The sequence below is a fragment of the Tenebrio molitor genome, chromosome 5 (assembly GCF_963966145.1).
Source record: "Tenebrio molitor chromosome 5, icTenMoli1.1, whole genome shotgun sequence".
Taxonomy (NCBI): Eukaryota; Metazoa; Arthropoda; class Insecta; order Coleoptera; family Tenebrionidae; genus Tenebrio; species Tenebrio molitor.
The window spans coordinates 17,345,942-17,368,455 of NC_091050.1; the positions used below are offsets into that span (position 1 = coordinate 17,345,942).

The following is a 22,514-nucleotide window of genomic DNA, read 5'->3' on the forward strand; positions in this document are numbered from 1 at the left end:
CTTTGTTACTTTTCTAACTAAAAGTGCAAACGATTCTAGTTATTTTCTACGATAAAGCGTTCTGTTTCTAATTTGCAATTCTCGCCCTTTAATTACAAATATGCTACAAATTTGAGAATGTTAAAAAAGTAAATTAACCTCATGAACATTAATTTTGTGGTTCTCTCAATTTGAAACCTGCTAACATTAACTTTATTAATTCAATTATCCCCTTGATTTTAACTGGACCACCCAAATTGTCGAACATGTAATTTATTGCAACGCTTCCTTTCCCCTGAACACTTGTCCCCCTTGGGCTATGGTTTGCCCCGGACGCGTACCTGCATTTTCAAAGAGAGGCTAGCAGATTTCGCTTGAGGACTCTGGCCGACAAAGGCACCGAGAAAATAAAATTTACAACTGACCAGCACTTCCGCCCCAAAAATGGACGGTTCTAAGAAATTTTGGTTGAATTGATTTTAAAATTTAAAATAAAAAAGAAAAATTTACAAATTCTTAATTTGGCGGACCTATTCGGATCATTACAATATGAAGCTGTTGATTGGTTGGATCTATGCAAAATCAATATTGTTCAATAACAATCTTGCTAAATTTTGAAACAGAATCGCACTAATTGTCTTGAATATTAACAATATAGTTCAATACAAATTTATATAAAATTTAAGAAATAAAAATTAATTTAAGTCTAATTTCAGTGCAATTCTTCTCACAATTCATTTGGGATCAAACACTCTACAAGGAACCGATCTCAGTCGTGTAACTGTAGCCACATCTGAGTATGTTTTGCATCCAGAATATAATTCAGACACCTTGGAAAATGATGATATTGCACTTATCAATCTTCGAATCGCCATAAGTTACTCAGGTGTTGTTATCTTGACTAATTTTAAGTGAAAATTAATTATAGCATTTCAGAATATATTCAGAACATATTTATGGCTTACGAACTTGAACGACTATGCAAACCTTGTTAGGATGGAGACAAACCAGTGACTGTAAGTATTTTTACTGTTTATTTACGTATACGTGATAAATTATGTCAATGTGGCTGCTATGCCCAATGTGGAATCCAAAGCTGTGTGCGGTAATCAAATAACCGACAAGATGGTTTGTGTAACTGGTGGATATAATAAAGGAACATGTACCATAAGTGTTGTAAAATTGGAAACAATGATTGAAAATCTCATTTTGGTGACTAAAGGAAGATAGTGGTGGTCAACTGGTACATTGCGACTCGGCTAGCAAAACTATTCGTCACGTGGGCCTAGCTAGCTTTAAAAGTGGAAATGGATGCGAGAGTCTAGATCATTCAGGATTTACAAGGACCTACAGCTTCAAACCATGGATAACGAATGTGACGGGAATCATAACATAGTAGTTATTCATACTAGTTCGTTGAAAACTATTTTTTTACTCCTATTGGATAATGCTGTAATTATTAAACTGTTTTTCATTGGATAAGAGGATTCATTACCCACGGCCCGTTGAATAATAATTTCAAAACTCACTGCAAATGTCAAAGCAACTAGTTTATGAAGTCCAATTGCAAATTTTAATGCAATGGTATCGAGTATACAAAGTAATAATTTTAAAACGTCAGTTTCAGTTGGTTTAATAATGAACCTTATTTATCAATTTATCTTCATAGTCGTAGAAAAAGTATAGGATTTTATTCGCGGATAATGGGTATTACTCGTTCGGATGAATTACGCCTCTCGACTGCCATCATTATCCGCTCATTGAATAATACACTATTTTCCACTCCTTATAGCCTTAAATTAAGTATATTTTTTATACACTCTTTTAAAGATTAAGTACCATGACATCTATGTTACCTTAGATTAAATTGATAAATTTTAACTTGTCACGACCATAACCGCAATCATTTGATATAATTCGAAAACTTAAATATTTCTATTCGGTAAATACCGCTAGTAAAAATGAGTCCGTTATCAGTGAATTTATATCTTGCGGCTACTTTTTTAATTTTGTCAACAAGAGTAAGTGATGTTTTTATTGTTGGTAATTATAATGTAATAAAAATTCGTAGGTGGATGCTACTTCACTGGGAGCAAAACACGGTAATAAAATAATTATATTGAACTTATATACAATATTTCTGTAATTTTTGACAGCAAGGATAATAGGGGGTGAAGAATCCAATGTTGGGGAATACACCTTTTCCGCTGCTATTTATGTCCAGACCAATGACAGCAAATTTTTCTGTGGAGGATCTCTCCTCAATCATGATTGGATAATCACATCTGGCAATTGTGTATACAAGTAAATTTCAACTTGTTTAGAATTTTTCAAAAACTAATACATTTATTTGTTCATTCAGTGCGGTACTTTTTACAATTCAACTCGGATCAGTTTACTTGAATGGTGAAAATGGCAATCGCCAAACTGTTGCCACTTCTGACTACGTGCTCCATCCACAATTTAATCCAGACACTATAGAAAATGATATTGGGCTTATCAAACTGCGAATGTCTATTACATTCACACGTAAGTGTATAAAGTAGTAATTAGAGTGATTTTAAAAACTATATTCTAGTTCTATTAATAGTATTGGATGTTCATTTAAATTTCCGGTCAAAATTGGCGTTGAAAAGTCGATTGTGAAAGCACCACCCGTGTAAAAACACAAACAACGCAAAAACTGAGGTAAGATTTAAACACCTGATGCGTTCACAATCAACGCCAACTTTGACCGGAAAATTAAATGAACACCCGATACATTTCTGGGGACAGACAGACAGTTTGAGTTAATTGTGAAGCATAATTTTGACAAAGCTTTGAGTCATTAGTGTTCACCTAATAAGCTTTGAAAATATGATCATTTCTCAAAATATCATTTTTTTTTATGTAGAATATATTCAACCGATCTACTTTCCAACTAACGACCTTCAGGATGGGCAATCTGTAACGTCAGTAGGTTGGGGTCAAACAAGTGACTGTAAGTATATAATTAGAAATATTTCTGCATAATGTAACACATTTTTAGATGATTCTGAACTCTCTAATTATTTGAGTTATGTTAGTACTTCAGTTTTATCAAACGCAGAATGCAGAATATTTTATGGTAACCAAATCACAGATAATATGGTTTGTGTGGAAGGAAATTATAACGAAGGAATTTGTAATGTAGATTTGTCTCTTATTTTTCTTTGATTTGTATAATTGATGCACTTTTCAAGGGTGACAATGGCAGTCCACTAATAGAACCCTACATGAACCGGTACCATATGTTAGGTGGTATTGCTAGTTTTATTAGTGGCAATGGATGTGAAAGTACCGATCCGTCAGGATACACAAGAGTCTTTCCTTATAGAGAGTGGATTACAAGTGTAATTAATTCATAAATTTAATAAACTCTGCAGTTATGCAATCTTTTGTTTACGTAGGATGCGTCAAAATTTTTATTTTATATTTTATCTGGAGGATTCGAAAAATTATGAAACAAAAGCGTGTTATATCTCACAGTCGGAAAAAAAATTAGAACATCCATCGTTTTGTCCTGATCTGACACCTTGCGATTTTCTACATTTGAAAAACTAAAATAGAGAACTTTCTTGACAAATGCAATTTTTCCAATTACGTTGCAAAATTGTTTGATCTAATGCGATTTAGCTATTGTTGATAATTTGTGAGGTAATTTATTGTATTATTGTAAAAATTTATTGCTCCTTTGAAGTAAATAATAACTACTACCGGAATACTTAAAAGTAGCCATAACAGTAAATTATTTTTATTTTATCTTGAGCAAAGGGTATTAACATGTAATAACGACTCCTAAAAAGATTACTCTTGATAATTTCCTCAATTAATTTATAAGTGAAAAAATTTTTACTATTCATAATAATAAAGATTATTATCTGAGCTGGTATACTGAAGGTTAAATTTTCACTTTTTTTTAAACTGATGTACCCCGGTAATTAGCTTTTAAAAGTAATATTTTTTGCAAAATTAAAAACTGGCGCATTTCCCCTTTTATTATGAAAGAGCCTAAATTGAGTTATTTATTACTTCTTCAACAGATTTAAATAAAAAATTATAGCTTAGAAAAAGTATGACTTGCAGACCTGGCAGGTCAGCATTTTTTCAACATCAGCAAATTAATTGCTTTGTACATTTCAACTGGATTTTTGAATTTAATCTATTACTCATCTATCGTCTTGATAACTTCTCAAATAGCTCAATAGGCATCTTTGATGAAAAATAATCTTTTGATATGATAACTCATTAAGAGATTAGTAATGCTTATAAAATTGTAAACCAGCAAAGAAAGAAATTACAACTAACAAGATGCAAGTCCTTTTCTTGTTGTTTTTGGTAACATTTGTGTCAGCTTCGCCGCTATCGGAGGTAAGCAAAATTGTTTTGAGTGAGCAATTGAAAGACAATTTTCTTTTTAATAGAAAAATATTTTCTCAAGAAGGCCAACAGGTATGTCAACACAAGAGTCTAATATATCGTTACATAGCTTCTTTCAGAACGCATTATTGGAGGGGAAGCTGCATACGCAGGACAATATCCTTTTGCAGCCGCCATAGAAATTTCCACTCAGAGTGGTCGATATTTTTGTGCTGGATCTCTAATTGGTCCTCAGTGGATTCTAACTGCTGCTCAATGTATCGATGGGTACGTAAAAATTAAGAATTATTTACTTAAGACAAAAACAACGTGATTTTAATTTCAGTGCAATTCTTCTTAATATTCATTTGGGATCAAATACTCTAGAAGGAACAGATCCCAATCGTGTAACTGTAGCTACATCTGAGTATGTATTGCATCCAGACTATAATCCAGACACTTTAGAAAATGATATAGCACTTATCAAGCTCCGAATGGCCATAAGTTACTCAGGTTTATTACAAGACTAATTTTAAGCAAAAGTTATTTACGCTTTTTCAGAATATATCCAGAGAGTATTTATGGCTTATGGCAATTTGAGCGACTACACAAACCTTGTTGCAATAGGGTGGGGACAAACTAGTGGCTGTAAGTTTTGTTCCTCTTCATTTATAAAATAGTGACAATATTCGAAAATGCAGCTGAACCTGCTCTTTCTAATGTGTTAAACTATGTTGACGTGGTTGCTGTCTCCAATGCGGAATGCAAGGCTGTGTATGGTAATCAAATTGGTGACAATATGGTTTGTGTAGCTGGAGAGTACAACGAAGGAACGTGTGCTGTAAGTACTGCAAAATCAGAAATAATAAAAAAATTATTTTGTGGCTAAAGGGGGATAGTGGTGGGCCGCTTTTGCATCACGATACGGCTAGTGGAATTATGCGTCACGTGGGCATAGCTAGCTTCATAAGTGGAAATGGGTGCGAAAATCTGGATCCTTCAGGATTTACAAGGACCTACAGCTACAAACCGTGGATAACGAATGTGACGGGAATCATATCATAAAAGATTATTTTTATGGAAAAAATTGTTGCAAAAAATTATTTTGATAAATATGAATTTTATTTACAAGTACTAAAATTAATGTGAAAATATCTTTTTACTCCATTAATCCCATTTATTGCATATTTTACTCAATTGGGAGTTTCGGTAAAAATTTCCAAATAGAAATTGAAACAGGTGTATGCAACCAAAAATACTTCCATGCTTCCCAGAGTATCCGAACATTTAGAACTGGACACAAGTCCAAAATCTCAAAGGCGTCTTTGATCTAAATAATTATTGTTGATCGCACGGTATAGGAGGATACAACACATTTTTCTTTTTTAGAAAGAAAGAGGGAAATCTTTTTAAATTTGAATTCAAATTGGTTTCTTTTTGAATTAATTAATACAAAAAATATTTTAAATGAAAAGGAGCCACAAACTCTTTATTAATTGGATTTAGTGTAAAATTTAAGAAACCTTCAGTTTGTTTTAAGCATTTGTTTTGAGAAGTATAATTTTGAAGAATTTAAGAAAATTACTACTTCCACTCCGATTACTTAATTGCACAGGCACAAACCTACCTCATTTATAACTAATTAGATGATAATGGAGCTTAAAAGGATTAGACTAAAACAATTTCCACCTTACTCAATAATCTTATAAGTATCGATTAAAAAATGTTCATAAAATATTTGATATCAACCTATTTTTATTTAATAATACCTACTTTCCGCAGTAATATTTTTAAACAGAATCAAAGTATAAAAATGCGGGATTGTTAAGGGATTAAGTTCTGATATAAAATTTATTCAAGAAAAACTGAACTCACACTGGATAAAATGAAGTTGGTTTTATTGCTCCAGCTGACAATTTTGTTCTTCATTACTGTATTAGAAGTGAGTATAACTATTTTGTAGTTGCACCTTATAACAAAACGATTTTAGAAGAGGAATGTAGCGGCGTTAAACCCTACGGGTTAGTGTAATTTTCAAAAAAATTATTTACTTTTCATCAAGTTTTTATTTTAGGACGTATTATCGGAGGACAAGCTGCATATGCAGGCCAGTTTAAGTTTGCAGCTGCAATTGAAGTTACAACTAAAACTAGCAAATTTTTTTGCGGTGGATCACTAATCCACCACCAGTGGATTCTGACAGCTGGTCAATGTGTACACGAGTAAGTATTGAAATAATTCAATTTTAAAATATAGTGAACATGTTTTATTAAAATTTTATTGTGAACTGTCCTAATTTTAGTGGAATTCTTTTTACCGTTCACTTGGGATCAATCACCTTAGAAGGACCAGATTCCTATCGGCTAACTTCAGCTACTTCTGAATACGTATTGCATCCAGAATACAATCCAAACACTCTGGAAAATGATGTGGGATTGATCCAACTTCGCATACCCGTCAGTTATACTCGTTAGTTAAATTTTTTGTTGACAGTTAATAAAAACTTAATCTCTTATTATTATAGTTTACGTCCAGCCAATAGCTTTCGCTACTGGAGATTTAGAAGACTATACAGATCTAGTTATAATAGGATGGGGGCAAACAAGTGACTGTGAGTATTTTTTATGTCTGTCAACAATAATAATAAAATATCATGTGTTTTTGGAACATAGCTCAAGCGGGTCTCTCTAACGTTCTCAATTTTGTCAATGTGACTTCTGTGTCCAACCTAAGTTGCAAGGCAGTCTACGGCAACCAAATAAATGACAACATGGTGTGCGTGGCTGGACAGTATAACGAAGGAACATGTATTGTAAGTGTTACAGTATAATAAAATTTAAAAATATTTTTTTTATTATTAAAGGGAGATAGTGGTGGCGCACTGGTGCATTATCCCCCTAACTCCAGACGCCATGTTGGAATAGCCAGTTTTATAAGCAGCAGTGGATGTGAAAGTCTAGATCCTTCAGGATTTACAAGAACCTATAACTATAAAGAGTGGGTGAAGAATGTCACCGGGTTGTCATTGTAGAAAGAAATATTTTACATTTTGATTTATTTTGAACTTTACTATTTGTAAAACATATATTTCATTATGTAGCTTTTATTTCTTCGTTCGAAAAATATCAAAACTCCATTCCCTTAAAATTATTTATAGCTATTTGTGCACCAAGGGCGTTACAACGATGATTACGCCCGGAGAACGATGAATCCAGCTCGAGGGCTTTAGCCCGAGAGATGGATATCGTTCGATGGGCGTAATCATTCGGTGACGCCGTGGTGCATACAAGATTTTATTTTTCACTATACGTGTTCTTTAAAAAAAAAATGGCATCTTTGCAATTATGAATTGATGAGGGCGTTATGAATTTATTACGCCCGCTTATTCTTATTACGCCCTGTTATTATTCCCCGGTTGTTATGGACATGTTTACGTATTTCGTATCCTAGGAGTTATCATGCAATTATACTAAAGTGAAAATTAAAAAAAATTATATTCTGTATATTTTTTACACCATCAAAATACTCGTACTCTCTCATATTCCATTACATTTTTTGCAATTATCTATTGCAAAAATATTAATCTACTAAGAGCTTTCGACCCTTTGGTGTAAAAATAGACGATATGAGACAAATACTAAATTTAGAAAATATTAAGTTTTAGTAATTTAATTAGCAATAACTTTACAAGCTAACTTTCAAAATTTAAAAAGTTCAAAAAAAATGTGCGGTCAAAATCGACTGGTTATTTAAATGAAATAAGTTTTAGGTAATATGTATTTCTACAAATGGGAGTTAGTTATTCATTAAAAAAAACAAAACGTGCTATTTTTTTTCAAATTTAGATTCAATGAGATGCTTGCTTATTCAATAAATTCAATGAATTATTTTTTGGTGGATATTTTATATAATTTTTGGTCAAAATGAGATACATACATGCTGGTCAATAAATTGTAAATTCTTTTATGAGTAAAATAATACTATTTAACGTTTGTTGATTTATGATAAATTGATAATAAATTTATAACGAACATAAAATCTGCTACCTCAATATTAAAAGGAAGTCATAACAGTAAACTATAATTATATTATCTTCATTAAAGTGTACCTATTTACATTTAATTATTAACTCGTAAACAGATTATCCCAGTCAATTTCCTTAATAACTGTATTTTGTTGCATAGACTTTATTGGTGCTGATAATAAATATTACTTCAATCAGAAAATGATAATATAAGACCTTTGGCCCAAAAAAATTTATTCAATATTTAGAATGAACATCACGTTGTATTTGTTATTCCTCGTAATCGATCTATTGCAGGTAAATTCTTGCTTTTGAATCTTGCAACAATAAACAGTATGCTTTTTTCAGTTGTACCCACACAAGAACTAGCACGGAAATTCTCTAGACTCGAGGAGCACTGCCGACGCTTCGCCATACATCTATCTATTCACTACTCGAAAATAAACTCGACATTTTCACAAAATTTTAGCTTAAATCACAGAATCAACACGTAAGCACCTGTCTTGTGGAGTCGGACAAAACTAACTAAAACTGCACCTCGGCCGCAGAGCGGAAAAACTCTATTCGAAAAACACAATGTGTTGCGTTGATTTTACAAAACGTGTTATTTCCCGGTGACTGTCATTGGGTCAAATAACTAGAAAATGCGAGTGACCAGACAGCTCCTGAATTTATGGGGGGAGGGGGGGGGGGGGAAATACTGAAATGAAAATTATATTTTGACAAAATGATAGATAAAAATGTTGTTCACTTATTTCTGAGACACGTTGTACATAGGAGCGACGAACAATTTATTATTTTTTTTTAGTTTTTAGTACTAAATCTTAGAAACCTCTAGTTTTTTAAACATTTGACTTTGTGAAAAGTAATTTTGAACCATTTAAAAAATATCATTTCTACTTCTCTTCCCTAATTGCATCACATCAGAAACAAACCTCATTTATAACTAATTAGATGATAAGAGAGCTTATAAAGATTAGACTAATAAAATGTCCGCCTTTCTCAATAATCTTATAATTACCGATTTAAAAATATTTTGATGTTTTTATTTAATGATACCTTCTTTGCCCGGTAATATCTTTAAACAGAACCAAATTAAAAATACGACAGTGTTAGAGGATTAGGTTTTGATATAAAATTAACTCAAGAAAGTTTAAAGAGACGCTGGATAAAATGAAGTTAATTTTATTGCTCCTGTTGACAATTTTGCTCTTCATTACTCTTTTGGAAGTGAGTATAACCATTTTTTAGTTACACCTTATTATAACAAAACGATTTTAGAAGAGAAATGTTGCCGCGTTAAACCCTACTGGTTAGTGTAATTTCAAAATCATTATGTACGAGTATTTTTCATTGAGGTTTTAATTTAGGACGCATTATTGGAGGACAAGCTGCATATGCAGGTCAGTTCAAGTTTGCAGCTGCAATTGAAGTCACAACTAAAACTAGCAAATTTTTTTGCGGTGGGTCACTACTCCATCACCAGTGGATTCTGACAGCTGGTCAATGTGTACACGAGTAAATATTGAAATATTTTAATTTTTAAATCTTGCGAATAAAATATTTTCTATATATTTTATTTTTAATTTTGCTAATTTTAGTGGAATTCTTTTTACCATTCACTTGGGATCAATCACTTTGGAAGGATCAGATTCCGCTCGGCTAACTTTGGCGACTTCTGAATACGTATTGCATCCAGAATACAATCCAAACACTCTGGAAAATGACGTGGGATTGATCCAACTACGCCGACCCGTCAGTTTCACTGGTTAGTTAAATTTTCAGTTAACAGTTAATCAAAATTTAATTTGTTATTATAGCTTACGTCCAGCCAATAGCTACTATTGCAGATTTAGAAGACTATACAGATCTTGTTATAATAGGATGGGGACAGACAAGTGACTGTGAGTATTTATTTTATAATGTCTGTCACAGCAATAATTATAGAATTAAATGAATTTTTTTAATAGCTCAAGCGGCTCTCTCTAACGTTCTCAACTTCGTCAATGTGACTTCTGTGTCCAACTTAGAATGCAAGGCAGTGTACGGCAACCAAATAAATGATGACATGGTTTGCGTAGCTGGACAGTATAACGAAGGAACATGTATTGTAAATCCTACAATGTGATAAAATTCAAAAATTTTTTTTTTTTTTGTTATTACAGGGGGATAGTGGTGGCGCACTGGTGCATTACGCCCCTAACTCCAGACGCCATGTTGGAATAGCCAGTTTCATAAGCAGCAGCGGATGTGAAAGTCTAGATCCTTCAGGATTTGCAAGAACGTATAGCTATAAAGAGTGGATAAAGAATGTAACCGGGTTGTCATTGTAGAAAGACATACATATTTTATTAAATTTTGATTTATTTTGAACTTTACTATTATACTATACTATTATACTATAAAACATATGTATATTTCACTACCTACGTAGCTTTTATTTCTTCGATCACAAAATATCAAAACTCCATTCTGTTGAAGTTATTTGGAATTTTTATATCCTTTTATGTATTTCTTCATATTCCATTACATTTTTTGGAACTATCTATTACAAATATGTCAATTTACTAAGAGCTTTCCCCCACTTGGTGTAAAAATAGACGATATGAGACAAATATTAAATTTAGAAAATATTAAGTTTACAAAATTTTAAAAATTAGCAATAACTTTACAAGCTAACTTTCGAAATTTAGAAAATTTTGAAAACATAAATGTGCGGCCAAAATTGATTGGTTATTTAAATGAAATAAGTTTTATGTTTCTAAAAATGGGAGTTGTTCAAAAAAAAAAAAACAAAACGTGGTATTTTTTTAAAATTTAGATTCAATGAGAGGCTTAAATAACTGTTATTTAAAAGAAACTACGAGTATTTACCCCGTTTTACTTAAATTTTATTTAACAGAAAACACGTTTCGATTGAGTTTGATTTAAACAAATTTGATAAACATATACAAAGTGTCCCCCAAAAAAAAAGACGAGTCCATAGCTCCCTTATTTATGGGAGGATTTTAATTATCTGTACACCAAATTAAATGGTTGTTAATAGGCTACAAAACGAATTAATAAATTCAGACTCCAAGGGCTTCAAGACTAAACTGTCAAAATATTTTTTTTTCAAATGGGATTACATACTTTCTTTTAGTAATTCTGATAGAGATTTTAATTCTGAAAACAACAATGTATCACAAGTATAACTTCACCTAAAAAAAATAACACTAACTTTTGAAACAAATGACGAGCATAAAGCGAAAAGCTATCAAAATGCATTGCGTTACAATGTAGTAACTACATTAAGGTAGCTGGAAAAACAAATGACAAATAATAACATGTGGGATTGCGCAGATGTGCCGCCAATGTTTAGCGCAAAATGGAACATAGACGATCGTAGCGTTTTTTAACTTTTTTTTTTGTGAAATTTTGATATTTAAGTGTATACTTGTGATACATTGTTGTTTTCTGAATAAAAAATCTCTATCAGAATTACTAAAAAAAATATATAATCCCATTTGAAAAAAAATATTTTGACAGTTTATACTTGAATTTATTAGGCCATTTTGTAGCCTATTAACAACCATTTAATTTGGTGTACAGATAATTAAAATCTTCCGATAAATAACGGAGTTATGGACTCGTCTTCTATTTTGGGGACAAGAGAATTCAAGAAATAATTTTTTATTATACCTGAATCATAATCCCTGCTTTTGACACTAAAATGCGTGCGAAAAAGGGCCCTTAAAACACTAAAGCTTTAAGGTCGCTTAGGTAACAACAAATACACCTATATTTTGAACAATGGTAAATAGACACTTATACACAATTTATAATAGCAACGAAACAACAACAATTGACCAATTCTATATCAACGATTAATGGACACAGATTACTTCGGAAAAGGTATTTCAATTTACATTTTTTTGTTATAATTTTCAGATTGTAGTGCAGGTGTAATAAAAAATAGCGTATGATACACGTTTATAAGGGAAGCCTTTAAAGCACTTGCGACGTCAAAAGCACTCCGCTACGCGTCGTGCTCTTAAACTCGTGGCGTGTGCTTTAAAGGCTTCCTTATAAACTTGTATCATAATACAGGGTTATTCACGAGAGGGGTACTTCTGAATTTTTATTTTGCCGCAACCAACAATACAATGGCAGTGACTACTAAATCAAATGTGTTATTTCTTTTAAATTAGAAATCAAAGTAAGTTGAATAGATTTGTCAGAAATGTCAGATTGCCAGATAACCTGTATTTAATCAAAATTCAACAAATAAATTAACAAATTAAGTTAATGTAAAAATTGTGTCTACCATCGGCTTGGAAACATCCGCAGCGGCGACAGAATTCCTTCCACGCTCTCCATAAATGAGGATCATATCAGTCTTTTCGTCATTATTGTAAAAACAATTTTTTCGAATTGACAAAGATTTTTTGCTTTAACGTCAAAGAGACAGGACTAAGAGCCGTCGTGGATTCAGTTATAATTATTTTCAAAATTTGAAATGAAGATATTGTTGCAATGTGTATAATCGGCTGCGGCAAAAAGAAATTCAGAAATACCCCTCTCGTGAATAACCCTGTATACTATTTGGTGGATATTTTATTTAAATTTTGACCAGAATGAGATTCTACATGGTGGTCAATAATCTGAAAATTGCAAAATTCCAAATAAATGTATAACTAAAATAATGTAATTTAACGTTTGTTGATATGTGATAAACTGATAATAAATTTATTAGTATATTAACGAAAATAAAATCTGCTACCTCAATATCAAAAAGAAGCCATAACAGTAAACTATAATAATTATGTTATCTCCAGTAAAGTGTATTTACATTTAATTATAAGTAATAAACAGATTATCCCAGTCAATTTCCTCAATAACTGTGTGTAATTTTTTTACATGAACGTTATTGGTGCTGATAATAAAGATTACTTCAATTAGAAAATGATAATATAAGATCTTTAGGCCACAAAAAATTAATACAATATTTACAATGAAGATCACGTTGTATTTCATATTCCTCTTAATCGATCTATTGCAGGTAAATTTTTGCTTTTTAATTTTGTAACAATAAACTTTATGCTTTATGCTTTTTCCAGCTTGATGCGAAAGGTACTGAAAACTTATTTTAATCATTCCAAGCGAAAATTACTTAATTTCAGCTCCTCGAATAATTGGTGGAGAAACTGCCCGAAGTGGACAATTTCCATTTTCCGCTGCCATATACATTAGAACTGAAGATGGTTCATACTTTTGTGGAGGTGCTCTAATAAGTAACCAATGGGTACTTACAGCTGGACAATGCGTTAACAGGTACCACTTTCAAAAAAATGTATATTTTTTATTACCTACTCTTCATTTTAGAGCTCTCTCATTTACCATTCATCTAGGTTCAAACCATTTGGAACAAAATGATTCAAACAAAATAATCGTAGCCACTTCCGATTATGAACTACATCCAGATTTCAATCCAGACACTTTGGAAAATGATGTGGGTCTAATCAAATTGAGACAACCTGTCATGTATAATGGTAACACTAGTACTAGCATTGGTCGCTATACTTAACTAATTTTGTGAAATCTAGATTACATACAGCGTGTTCTGTTAGCATACGACTACACTAGTGATTACACAGTGGTCACTGGAATTGGATGGGGTCAGACCAGTGATTGTAAGCGATTTAAAGAAAAATTTACCACAAAATAATTTCTGTCACATTTTGTCTAGCGGTCTCTGGACTTTCTGAAGAGCTGCAATATGTCACTTTATCAGCCATTCCTAACGAAGAATGTGTAGCCGTCTACGGTAATCAAATATCTGACCATATGGTATGCGTGGCAGGAGATTACAACGAGGGTACTTGTAGTGTAAGTCTAGAAAATAATAAAAATTCAAATTGTTATTAAACATTTTTTTAAGGGCGATAGTGGGAGTCCTCTGCTGGATAATGATCCAGTTAGCAGAAGTCTGAGACATGTTGGCATTGCTAGTTTTATCAGCGGCAATGGATGTGAGAACACAGATCCTTCAGGATACACAAAAACTTATTCCTTCAGAGACTGGATAAGAAATATAACGAATTTGTAAATATTTGATTTTAATAAATATTGCGCAAAATATATCACAGATTTATAATTTTTCAATGTAACAGAAATAAATTAACAAATGGATAATGACCATATATGTTAAAATTAAAAATAGCTGGTGTCGTAAGAGGATGGGAGAGTATGGATTTGCTGGGACCCATAGCTACAATTCATTAATAACGAATGTGATGGAATCATATCATATGAGAAAAGTTATCACCGTAAAAATGTTCTAACAGAAATCGTTTTATTGAATATCGAATTAAAATTTCTAAAAATCTAACAATAAACAAATGGAAGAATTATTTTTTTAAATTACTTTTAAATTGGTCTAATTGGTGTGAAAGTATACATTTTTTTGCATATCGTTATGTAAGTGGCATTTTTTTACACGCAAAATCGTAGTGAAAGTAGTACTTTTTTGCATCATTTTATTCCATTTCTTTGGTGATGATTGTCAAAGCATGCCTATTTTTTTTTTTGTAATGTTTCATAAATTCTTTTGGACCAAATCTCTCAACTTACCGTATGCAAAAAAAATAGTGTATACAACACGTTATGAAAGTCTCTTTTTTTCACTTATTTGCTTGATTAACTCGGGCTACGACCTCGTTAATCAATCTGCGAATTCGTGAAAAAAAGTATGACTTTCATAACTAGTTGTACAAATAACTATTTCAGGGTTTATAAGAATTTCTAGTACTGTGTGAGTAACAAATATGATAATAGTGTGACAAGTTTCTAAAAAATAGTTATCTTCAATTATTATCAATAAAGTTTTAATATAAGTTACATTTGCACCACCAAGAAGTTGGACTAAGTACTTATATAATTTTCTATATTTGTTATTTAAGTGTACATTATTTCGTCCAAATAAATATATTTATTAATACCACCAAAGAATAAAAGTACTGAAATATCTAGAGAATTTGTTTTATCTTAAATGTTTCTTTTCTTCTTCTCGTTTTTTCTACGATGAATAATGGCCATCCAAGAATTATTTAAAAAAAATATTTTTAAAATTGGGTTTAGAAAAAAATATGCAGTACATAGTACCAATTTTGTTATTGTAATTATTGAAAGAAAATACATTTTGTAGAGGGTTATTTTATTATAAATGTTTTTAACATCGTAGGTGGCTGTGTGCTTTATTTAGGTGCGCCGCTACGCCAACTAGATGTTAGAAATTTATAATAACCTGTATAAGCAATATAACCTAAATCTGTCGTCTCATACTTACTTTTAAATTTTCCTTATATGTACATATTTCTTTTCTCTTTTCAGAGAACAGAATGCGTTAATCAAATTCATGTCTTGTATTTTATCTAATAATAAGGATGTTCAGATTAGATAGATAGATAGATAGATAAATAGATAGATAGATTAAGGACTTGAAAACAATTTGTTGAAGAAACAATGAATTTTTGTTTTTTACTACAAATTCCTTGAATTTAATATTTTCAAAAACAGTAACATCATTTTTTTCTCCCATCCGGTCTGACAATGATTCTCTAAAAACAACAACAAAAAATAACAGATAAATCTAGATTCTTAAATGCTTGTGGACTAAGCTTCTGCCAGCAGGATGGAATAAAAGGATTAGCTACTTCAATAAACCAATTTATACAAGTCTGCAGATAAGCAGGACCATAAATATATAATAAGAAAATTTCCTACGCAAAGTATTAATCAAGAAATACGAATTTTAGTTGAAATGCAGGCTGTCAAATCAATTACTGTTTTTCTTCTGCTGTGGACCTTCCACGAGGTAATAAATCTATACTGTCACAATTAATCTAATGTTTGTGTTTAATCCATAGGGACATGCTGCAGCTACTCAAAGTAGAAAAATCGGTAAGATATTGTAACTGAAAAATGTTTCCTCGAATAATTTGTGTATTCTCTTAAGGAGGAAGGATAGTAGGAGGAGAATCAGCCTACTCTGGTCAGTTTCCTTTCTCGGCTGCCATCTATGTGCAGACAGCCTCCAGTACTTTCTTCTGCGGAGGAGCTCTTATCAACAATCAATGGGTCCTAACAGCAGCTCATTGCGTGGATGGGTAATTGTACCACAACACATAATTCCTTCAAAATTATTATTTCGCACTCTTTCAGAGCAATTTCGTTCACAATTCGTCTCGGATCTAACAGTTTGGTGGACTCAGATCCTAACCGTGTCACAGTTGCAAGCTCCCATTATGTCGCCCATCCAGACTACGATCCACTCACTCTTGAACACAACATCGGTCTGATTGCTCTTCGACTGCCCATACAGTTTACCGGTAAGACAATGCTATCAAATTTTCATTCAGATAATCAATAAGTGCAAACTTAGGTTACATCCAACCCATTCAGCTGACAGACAAAGAAATCACCACCTACAACCACTTAACTGCGATAGGATGGGGCCAAACGAGTGACGGTGAGTGACCCTCCACACCCAATGGAATTAAGCCAAGTTGAGATTATTTCAGCCGATCCTGAGCTTTCCGATGACCTACAGTACGTCAGCTTGATCACTATTACCAACGAAGAGTGTAAGAATGTATATGGTTTCCAAGTCAGCGATGATATGATTTGTGCCACTGGTAACTACATAGAAGGAACATGTCTTGTAAGTTGCGTTTTGACAAGTAGGTATGGTAAATCTAATGTGGACATGATTATTTCAAGGGAGACACAGGAAGTCCTCTGATTCAACACATTTACAACCCTCAAGGTGTACGTCATGCTGGAATTGCAAGTTTTATAAGTGGGGATGGCTGTGATCAACCACATCCTTCTGGATATACTAGGACATATCTTTATCTTGATTGGATTGCAAATGTAACGAGTGGTACTTACTAAGATAAATGTCGTAAAACTATGTGATAATCAATAAATAAAATGATTAAGAGTTAAAAGTAGCAGTAAGTGGAGTTTGATGATAACTAAAGGCCGGATTTATATGCATTTGCATATTTTTTTGCTAAACAGCTTCGGATTACTTTAAAGTTTTCTTGGCGTTTCAGATGATTCTAAATAAAATAACATCATTCTTATTATGCATATTATTGCATATTTAGCAATAAAAGCATATTTTACAATAAATGCATATTTATTTGCATATAACCCAGGAAAACGCACATCTGGTCTAGCTGCTTCAAGGAAATACCGCCTTTGATATGGAAGTTGCAAAAATGTGCCGACACTGCCGACATAGACTGGTCAGGTTTATATACCGGGTGTAGAATTGGTTTACGAGACATAGGATTTTACATGTAAAAATAAACAGTTTCAATTATCGGCTCCCCTAACAATTTTATGGCAAAATAGTTAAAATAAAAGTTAGAGAGAATTAAAATTACCGTCTAATTTCAATCTTAGTTTTATTCTAACATCTTGTGGTACTGAAAGAAAGGCAAGAAAAGAGTTAACACAAAAATACTAAAAAGTATTACTAGGCATGAAATTTTATTTCTCTCTTTAAATGGTATTATGGAGGATCTTCTTTAAGAAACTTCCAAGCAATATTTGCTTCAGATTTCCCAGACCGACCAATTTCAGCCATAGAAACAATTCGAAGAATTGGAGAGACGTTTGAACATTTAATGGAAGATACCTTTTCATTCGTCCTGTAGTCCTGTACGAGTTCATTTGACGGGCAGATCAAAAGAAAATTAAATAATAGTGAAACCACCCGACAAATAATTTAAGAAGTCAAATGTCATTGCTAGTACTGCTTTTTAGTATTTTTGTCTTAACTCCTTTCTTGCTTTTCTTTCAGTACCACAAGATGTTAGAAAAAAACAAAGAGTGGAATTAGACAGTACTTTTAATTCTCTGTAACTTTCATTTTAACCATTTTGCCATAAAATTATTAGGGCCGCCAATAATTGGATCTCCTTATTTTTACATGTAAAATCCTATGTCTCGCAAACCAATTCTACACCCGGTATGTAGTTTTGTGAGAGGGGAGCACTTGCCACCGTGGTGTCGACAAAATTTTCCAATAAAATAATGTAATTTATGCATTGGCATACAGTCTAAATAATAATATAATATGACAGTTTCTTTCATAATCACAGGGTACCTATTTCGTATGTTCAACAGCTTACTGGAGATATATTCTTGTTAAATAAGATTTAGTTTCCAGTGGTGGTTATTTTTTACCCTTGATTTTCAGTGCATTAAAATTGTTATTTGCAGAATGCCTAAAGTGCAAGTGTACAGAAGTCAACAAATCCGTGAATGGATATCAAAATCGGAACATTTTACTGCCATTTTAATAGTAATTAAATCAACATTGTATTGTAATTGTATTATTTTTTAATTCATATAAGTTTTAAATTAAAAAAGCGTGCCTCTTTAGATTTTTTAAAGAATATTTAGGTGCATATTCTGCAAACTAAAGTGCATATTATTAATCTCGGAAGCATATCTTGCATGCATATTTCGACTTTTTTAGTGCATATAAATCCGGCCCTTAATGATAACGCAACGATTTGGTCTTAAAACTTGGCAAAAAATATTTTAATAAAGAATTATTGTTGTGGTGAAAAATATAAATAAGTAATTAGAAAAATAAATTGTAAACGTTTTCGAATTGCCTCTTTCATTCATCTTTGAAGATCTCTAAATACCTCTCCAATCCTTTATTTATCCATCCAAGAAGTTCTTCACAACGAAGTTCTCAGAATAGCTATTGTTGTTATGCAATTGCCAAAATATCTTGGTATTTCCCACTTTCTGCAATGTTTGTGTTTTTACTCTGGAGATTGACGAGTGGTGCATTCACAATTGACTCTTCAATGCCAACTTTTAAGATAAATTTAATTGAACACAGAACACCCAATGTATAATGCAACAAGGTTCATCAATGTCTTTTTTGTTCGACATTGTCAGAATTTGAGAATTTTCTCCTGTGTGAACGGATTTTGATAAAACTTGTCAAAACGAAACGTCAAGTTAATTTTAAAGATTGTAAGCGATTTGGAGCCTTTAAAGTGCTCGTCAAACAAAAACACGTCGTATTCAACTCGTTCGTGTGTAAATTGGGCTCTTTTGGAACTCGTTAAATAATGTAGTATTACTTCTGAAAAAATTCAAATTTCACATTTCCAGTTTTTTGGGAAGTATATAATTTATTATTCGGAAGCACTCCTTGAGCAGACCAGTTTAAAACGCGAGGGAAACGATCGTGTTAAAAGCCCACGAGTGCCAAAAAAAGCCCAATTTACACACGAACTAATTAAATAAACCACTATTTTAGTCACGAGTTTTATTAGGCACGAGCGTGGGTACAATGATGCGCATGTGGCGTAACATCCACTAACGTCTTTCGAATATTCACGGTGTGAGAAAATATGTCAGCTACGGCAAATATTGTCAATTATTTCTTAAAGATATACCGAGTGTCCGCGCAAAAAGTCAAGACATGGGTCGATATATAAATATATCACTGGATACATTTACTACGTTATCCCCTCGTCCTAACCGCCCCTAACTAGCCTACTATAAGATTTTAAATGACAAGTTAAATTTTTTGTGGCGGATTATCAAGAAGGAAGTCTCCTTTAGTACGTCTAAAGAGTGATAATCCTCGAAGGAAAGTTTTTGAAATAGGTATTTAACTTTGGAATTTAAACAACACACAAAATTTTTTTACAGGATGTTTTGCATTATAAAGGTGATTAATTGATTACCTATTATTGTTACCTTACATTTAAGTCAATTGTTACTATGACACATTTAGTGTAGATCCCAATCTATAAAATTTTATGACTTATTGGTTTTAGACCGGAACCAGAAGATAAAGTGTGACATGTTGAATCCCACTTTTAAATGCATTTAAGTGCAGAATAAAAGTAAGATGAGACTTGAAGATTTACCTACAAATGTCACTAAGTAGAGACTTAAGTAGATAATGTTTCTTAAGATAAATAAAACGGAGAGAACACAATAGAATTTTTTAAATACCAATCTTTGTTAACAGATCAAACACTTTAATGAAGTGTAGATAAAATTTATCGATCCTCACGTGATGAAAATAAACTCCTCTTACACAATTTAAAATATATGGAGATTTAAATCCATTCATTTATTAACTACAACATTTTGGCCTACTATTTTGCCTAATTTTTTCTCTTGTCGACATTAGGTAATTCAACTAAAAAATAATTAATAGAATGTTTAATAAAATCTCTACTCCAAGTCTCAAATATTCTCTCTTCAATTGACAAAATCTTAAAGATGTTCAGTTTTGATTAATTTACTGATTACACAGTACAACTGCCAATAGTAGATTAAGGATATAGATTAATGGATATCACTCACATAGGATAAAACGCATTTCACAATAACTAAAGTGTCACTCTGGCACCATGAAATTTTTTGCATTACTTTTGGTCGTTTTCTCATCAGTTTTGGCGACACCTAACCATGGAGTGAGTAAAAAAATGTCAAACAACTTTCTATTAAATTAAAATTTTAAGGGACGCATTGTAGGAGGTCAAACTGCAAGAGGCGGACAATTCCCGTTTGTCGCAGCAATTTACATCACCACTTCAACAGGAACATACTTCTGTGGAGGTTCCCTAATCAACAACCAATGGATCCTCACTGCTGCACAGTGTGTCGATGGGTCAGTAGTATTTTCAGTCTTTGTAAATTCTTTAATAAAATTGTTGTTATAGTGGCGTCACGTTTAGAATTCTGTTGGGTTCAAACACTTTAGAAGGAACAGATGCCAATCGCGTAACTTTAGCCACTGCCACTTCCGTTTTACACCCAAGCTACGATCCTGAGACACTAGAGAACGACATCGCTTTAATTAAACTTCGCCTTCCTATAGAATTTAATCGTGAGTCGTTCACTATAGTTTAATATTTATGCAAGTTGAATATCTTGTTTGTAGAGTACATTGGTGCCATATCCTTGCCGTCTAGTTTTACTCCGGATTACACTTCAGTTACAGCTCTCGGATGGGGACAAATAGACGATTGTAAGGAAATATTATCGAAAGTGTGAACTTGACTCACGATTTTTTTTTCAAGATAACACTGGACTGTCAAATGAGCTTACTTGGGTCTCCGTGGCGACAATATCCAACGACGAATGTCAGCTGACTTACGGAGCTCAAATTACATACAACATGATGTGTGCCGCAGGAAATTACAATGAAGGAATTTGCAATGTAAGAAATGTGAAACCTAGCTTGGGTCAGATCTTATGCAGGATGTTTTGACTTGCAGGGCGATATGGGTGGAGCTTTGATTCAAACTGTAGGTGGCACTGCAGTTCATGTGGGCGTGGCAAGTTTCAGAAGTCACAATGGATGCGAGACCACAGATCCATCTGGATATGTTAGAACAATACCTTATGTAGAATGGATCAGAAGTGTTATCGAGGCCTAACACGTAAATGTTTCATTTTGGTCCTACACAATGTGTACCACGTAATTTATTAAAGTAAAAATCTTTTCATTGCATGAGTTATTTTATTTTTCACTGTAATCGTTTTCTACAATAGTTCAACGTCTACAAACATTATGAAATTATTTTATACATATAAAAGGGTTTTAATAAATTTTTTAGGACGAAAGAGTATCATCATCAACAAGCACAATAAATTTTGGTAGTTTATACAGGGTAATTTATAATAGGTGTAAAAAACTTTGTCATTGTGTTCGGGAAGTCATTTTAAGAAAAAAACGTTATATCAGTATAGGTGCTATTTGGTTCATTTACAAAACTACACCAAATTTAAATTTTATTGAAAGTACAACTTTAATAAAATCTAGTAATCGTGGAAATAATTTGTGAAACAATGGGTATTGTGACGGTCGTCAGGCCTCTAGAGAGTATCGCCAAAGATTTCCTGATAGACGTTTTACTGCATTTTAAGCAACTATTATATGCAATTTTTTTTCATTGTCATTTATTTTTCTAGTTATCTATTTTTTTAAAGTAGTCCTTTAATAATTATTTCAATAAAGTTTAAAGTTAAAGTCCTGTAAATAAACAAAATACGAAATCAATAACGAATAAAATTTCAACAATCCCAGAAA

General features: G+C 32.3%; 7 protein-coding genes across 7 annotated transcripts in view; 6 read left to right on the forward strand and 1 right to left on the reverse strand.

Moving 5' to 3' along the window:
• The window catches only part of LOC138130168 (brachyurin-like), a 46,481-nt gene that overhangs the window by 3,498 nt on the left and 20,469 nt on the right, over nt 1-22,514 (reverse strand). The gene's annotated exons all lie outside the window — the stretch shown is intronic.
• Nucleotides 1,817-3,391, forward strand: LOC138130169 (brachyurin-like). The gene is made up of 7 exons (XM_069046568.1): nt 1,817-2,000; nt 2,051-2,081; nt 2,136-2,283; nt 2,342-2,508; nt 2,873-2,959; nt 3,008-3,147; nt 3,201-3,391. The coding sequence occupies exons 1-7, from the start codon at nt 1,941-1,943 to the stop codon at nt 3,363-3,365; spliced, it is 798 nt and encodes a 265-aa protein (XP_068902669.1). The 5' UTR covers nt 1,817-1,940; the 3' UTR covers nt 3,366-3,391.
• Nucleotides 3,988-7,492, forward strand: LOC138130196 (transmembrane protease serine 9-like). The gene is made up of 13 exons (XM_069046603.1): nt 3,988-4,368; nt 4,422-4,449; nt 4,497-4,644; nt 4,703-4,869; nt 4,918-5,004; nt 5,058-5,197; nt 5,248-5,415; nt 6,347-6,377; nt 6,431-6,578; nt 6,659-6,825; nt 6,881-6,967; nt 7,029-7,168; nt 7,220-7,492. Exons 1-13 carry the CDS (start codon nt 4,309-4,311, stop codon nt 7,385-7,387), a joined length of 1,539 nt encoding a protein of 512 aa, XP_068902704.1. The 5' UTR covers nt 3,988-4,308; the 3' UTR covers nt 7,388-7,492.
• On the forward strand, nt 9,416-10,805 carry LOC138130170 (brachyurin-like). Its single transcript, XM_069046569.1, has 7 exons — nt 9,416-9,610; nt 9,662-9,692; nt 9,751-9,898; nt 9,982-10,148; nt 10,201-10,284; nt 10,351-10,490; nt 10,546-10,805. The coding sequence occupies exons 1-7, from the start codon at nt 9,554-9,556 to the stop codon at nt 10,711-10,713; spliced, it is 795 nt and encodes a 264-aa protein (XP_068902670.1). The 5' UTR covers nt 9,416-9,553; the 3' UTR covers nt 10,714-10,805.
• LOC138131810 (chymotrypsin BI-like) lies at nt 13,277-14,502 on the forward strand. The gene is made up of 7 exons (XM_069049025.1): nt 13,277-13,421; nt 13,480-13,492; nt 13,543-13,693; nt 13,745-13,911; nt 13,966-14,052; nt 14,109-14,248; nt 14,301-14,502. The coding sequence occupies exons 1-7, from the start codon at nt 13,374-13,376 to the stop codon at nt 14,466-14,468; spliced, it is 774 nt and encodes a 257-aa protein (XP_068905126.1). The 5' UTR covers nt 13,277-13,373; the 3' UTR covers nt 14,469-14,502.
• On the forward strand, nt 16,097-19,052 carry LOC138131552 (brachyurin-like). The gene is made up of 8 exons (XM_069048616.1): nt 16,097-16,235; nt 16,288-16,321; nt 16,377-16,527; nt 16,583-16,749; nt 16,803-16,889; nt 16,942-17,081; nt 17,141-17,390; nt 18,936-19,052. The coding sequence occupies exons 1-7, from the start codon at nt 16,182-16,184 to the stop codon at nt 17,312-17,314; spliced, it is 807 nt and encodes a 268-aa protein (XP_068904717.1). The 5' UTR covers nt 16,097-16,181; the 3' UTR covers nt 17,315-17,390; nt 18,936-19,052.
• On the forward strand, nt 20,734-21,935 carry LOC138130822 (brachyurin-like). Its single transcript, XM_069047496.1, has 6 exons — nt 20,734-20,892; nt 20,941-21,089; nt 21,142-21,308; nt 21,363-21,449; nt 21,502-21,641; nt 21,700-21,935. The coding sequence occupies exons 1-6, from the start codon at nt 20,830-20,832 to the stop codon at nt 21,859-21,861; spliced, it is 768 nt and encodes a 255-aa protein (XP_068903597.1). The 5' UTR covers nt 20,734-20,829; the 3' UTR covers nt 21,862-21,935.

What these genes read in the sequence shown, in the direction of transcription:
- LOC138130170 (XM_069046569.1), top strand. Translation starts at nt 9,554, where the DNA reads ATGAAGTTAATTTTATTGCTCCTGTTGACAATTTTGCTCTTCATTACT. An exon ending in TCTTCATTACTCTTTTGGAA is followed by an intron (nt 9,611 to 9,661) that starts GTGAGTATAACC and finishes AAACGATTTTAG; the next exon opens with AAGAGAAATGTTGCCGCGTT. An exon ending in ATGGGGACAGACAAGTGACT is followed by an intron (nt 10,285 to 10,350) that starts GTGAGTATTTAT and finishes TTTTTTTAATAG; the next exon opens with CTCAAGCGGCTCTCTCTAAC.
- LOC138131810 (XM_069049025.1), top strand. Translation starts at nt 13,374, where the DNA reads ATGAAGATCACGTTGTATTTCATATTCCTCTTAATCGATCTATTGCAG. An exon ending in GCTGGACAATGCGTTAACAG is followed by an intron (nt 13,694 to 13,744) that starts GTACCACTTTCA and finishes TCTTCATTTTAG; the next exon opens with AGCTCTCTCATTTACCATTC. An exon ending in ATGGGGTCAGACCAGTGATT is followed by an intron (nt 14,053 to 14,108) that starts GTAAGCGATTTA and finishes CATTTTGTCTAG; the next exon opens with CGGTCTCTGGACTTTCTGAA.
- LOC138130169 (XM_069046568.1), top strand. Translation starts at nt 1,941, where the DNA reads ATGAGTCCGTTATCAGTGAATTTATATCTTGCGGCTACTTTTTTAATT. An exon ending in TTTTAATTTTGTCAACAAGA is followed by an intron (nt 2,001 to 2,050) that starts GTAAGTGATGTT and finishes AAAAATTCGTAG; the next exon opens with GTGGATGCTACTTCACTGGG. An exon ending in TTGGGGTCAAACAAGTGACT is followed by an intron (nt 2,960 to 3,007) that starts GTAAGTATATAA and finishes ACACATTTTTAG; the next exon opens with ATGATTCTGAACTCTCTAAT.
- LOC138130196 (XM_069046603.1), top strand. Translation starts at nt 4,309, where the DNA reads ATGCAAGTCCTTTTCTTGTTGTTTTTGGTAACATTTGTGTCAGCTTCG. An exon ending in TTTCTCAAGAAGGCCAACAG is followed by an intron (nt 4,450 to 4,496) that starts GTATGTCAACAC and finishes AGCTTCTTTCAG; the next exon opens with AACGCATTATTGGAGGGGAA. An exon ending in AATGGCCATAAGTTACTCAG is followed by an intron (nt 4,870 to 4,917) that starts GTTTATTACAAG and finishes ACGCTTTTTCAG; the next exon opens with AATATATCCAGAGAGTATTT.
- LOC138131552 (XM_069048616.1), top strand. Translation starts at nt 16,182, where the DNA reads ATGCAGGCTGTCAAATCAATTACTGTTTTTCTTCTGCTGTGGACCTTC. An exon ending in TGCTGTGGACCTTCCACGAG is followed by an intron (nt 16,236 to 16,287) that starts GTAATAAATCTA and finishes TTTAATCCATAG; the next exon opens with GGACATGCTGCAGCTACTCA. An exon ending in TACTCAAAGTAGAAAAATCG is followed by an intron (nt 16,322 to 16,376) that starts GTAAGATATTGT and finishes TATTCTCTTAAG; the next exon opens with GAGGAAGGATAGTAGGAGGA.
- LOC138130822 (XM_069047496.1), top strand. Translation starts at nt 20,830, where the DNA reads ATGAAATTTTTTGCATTACTTTTGGTCGTTTTCTCATCAGTTTTGGCG. An exon ending in ATGGGGACAAATAGACGATT is followed by an intron (nt 21,450 to 21,501) that starts GTAAGGAAATAT and finishes TTTTTTTTCAAG; the next exon opens with ATAACACTGGACTGTCAAAT. An exon ending in ACAATGAAGGAATTTGCAAT is followed by an intron (nt 21,642 to 21,699) that starts GTAAGAAATGTG and finishes TTTGACTTGCAG; the next exon opens with GGCGATATGGGTGGAGCTTT.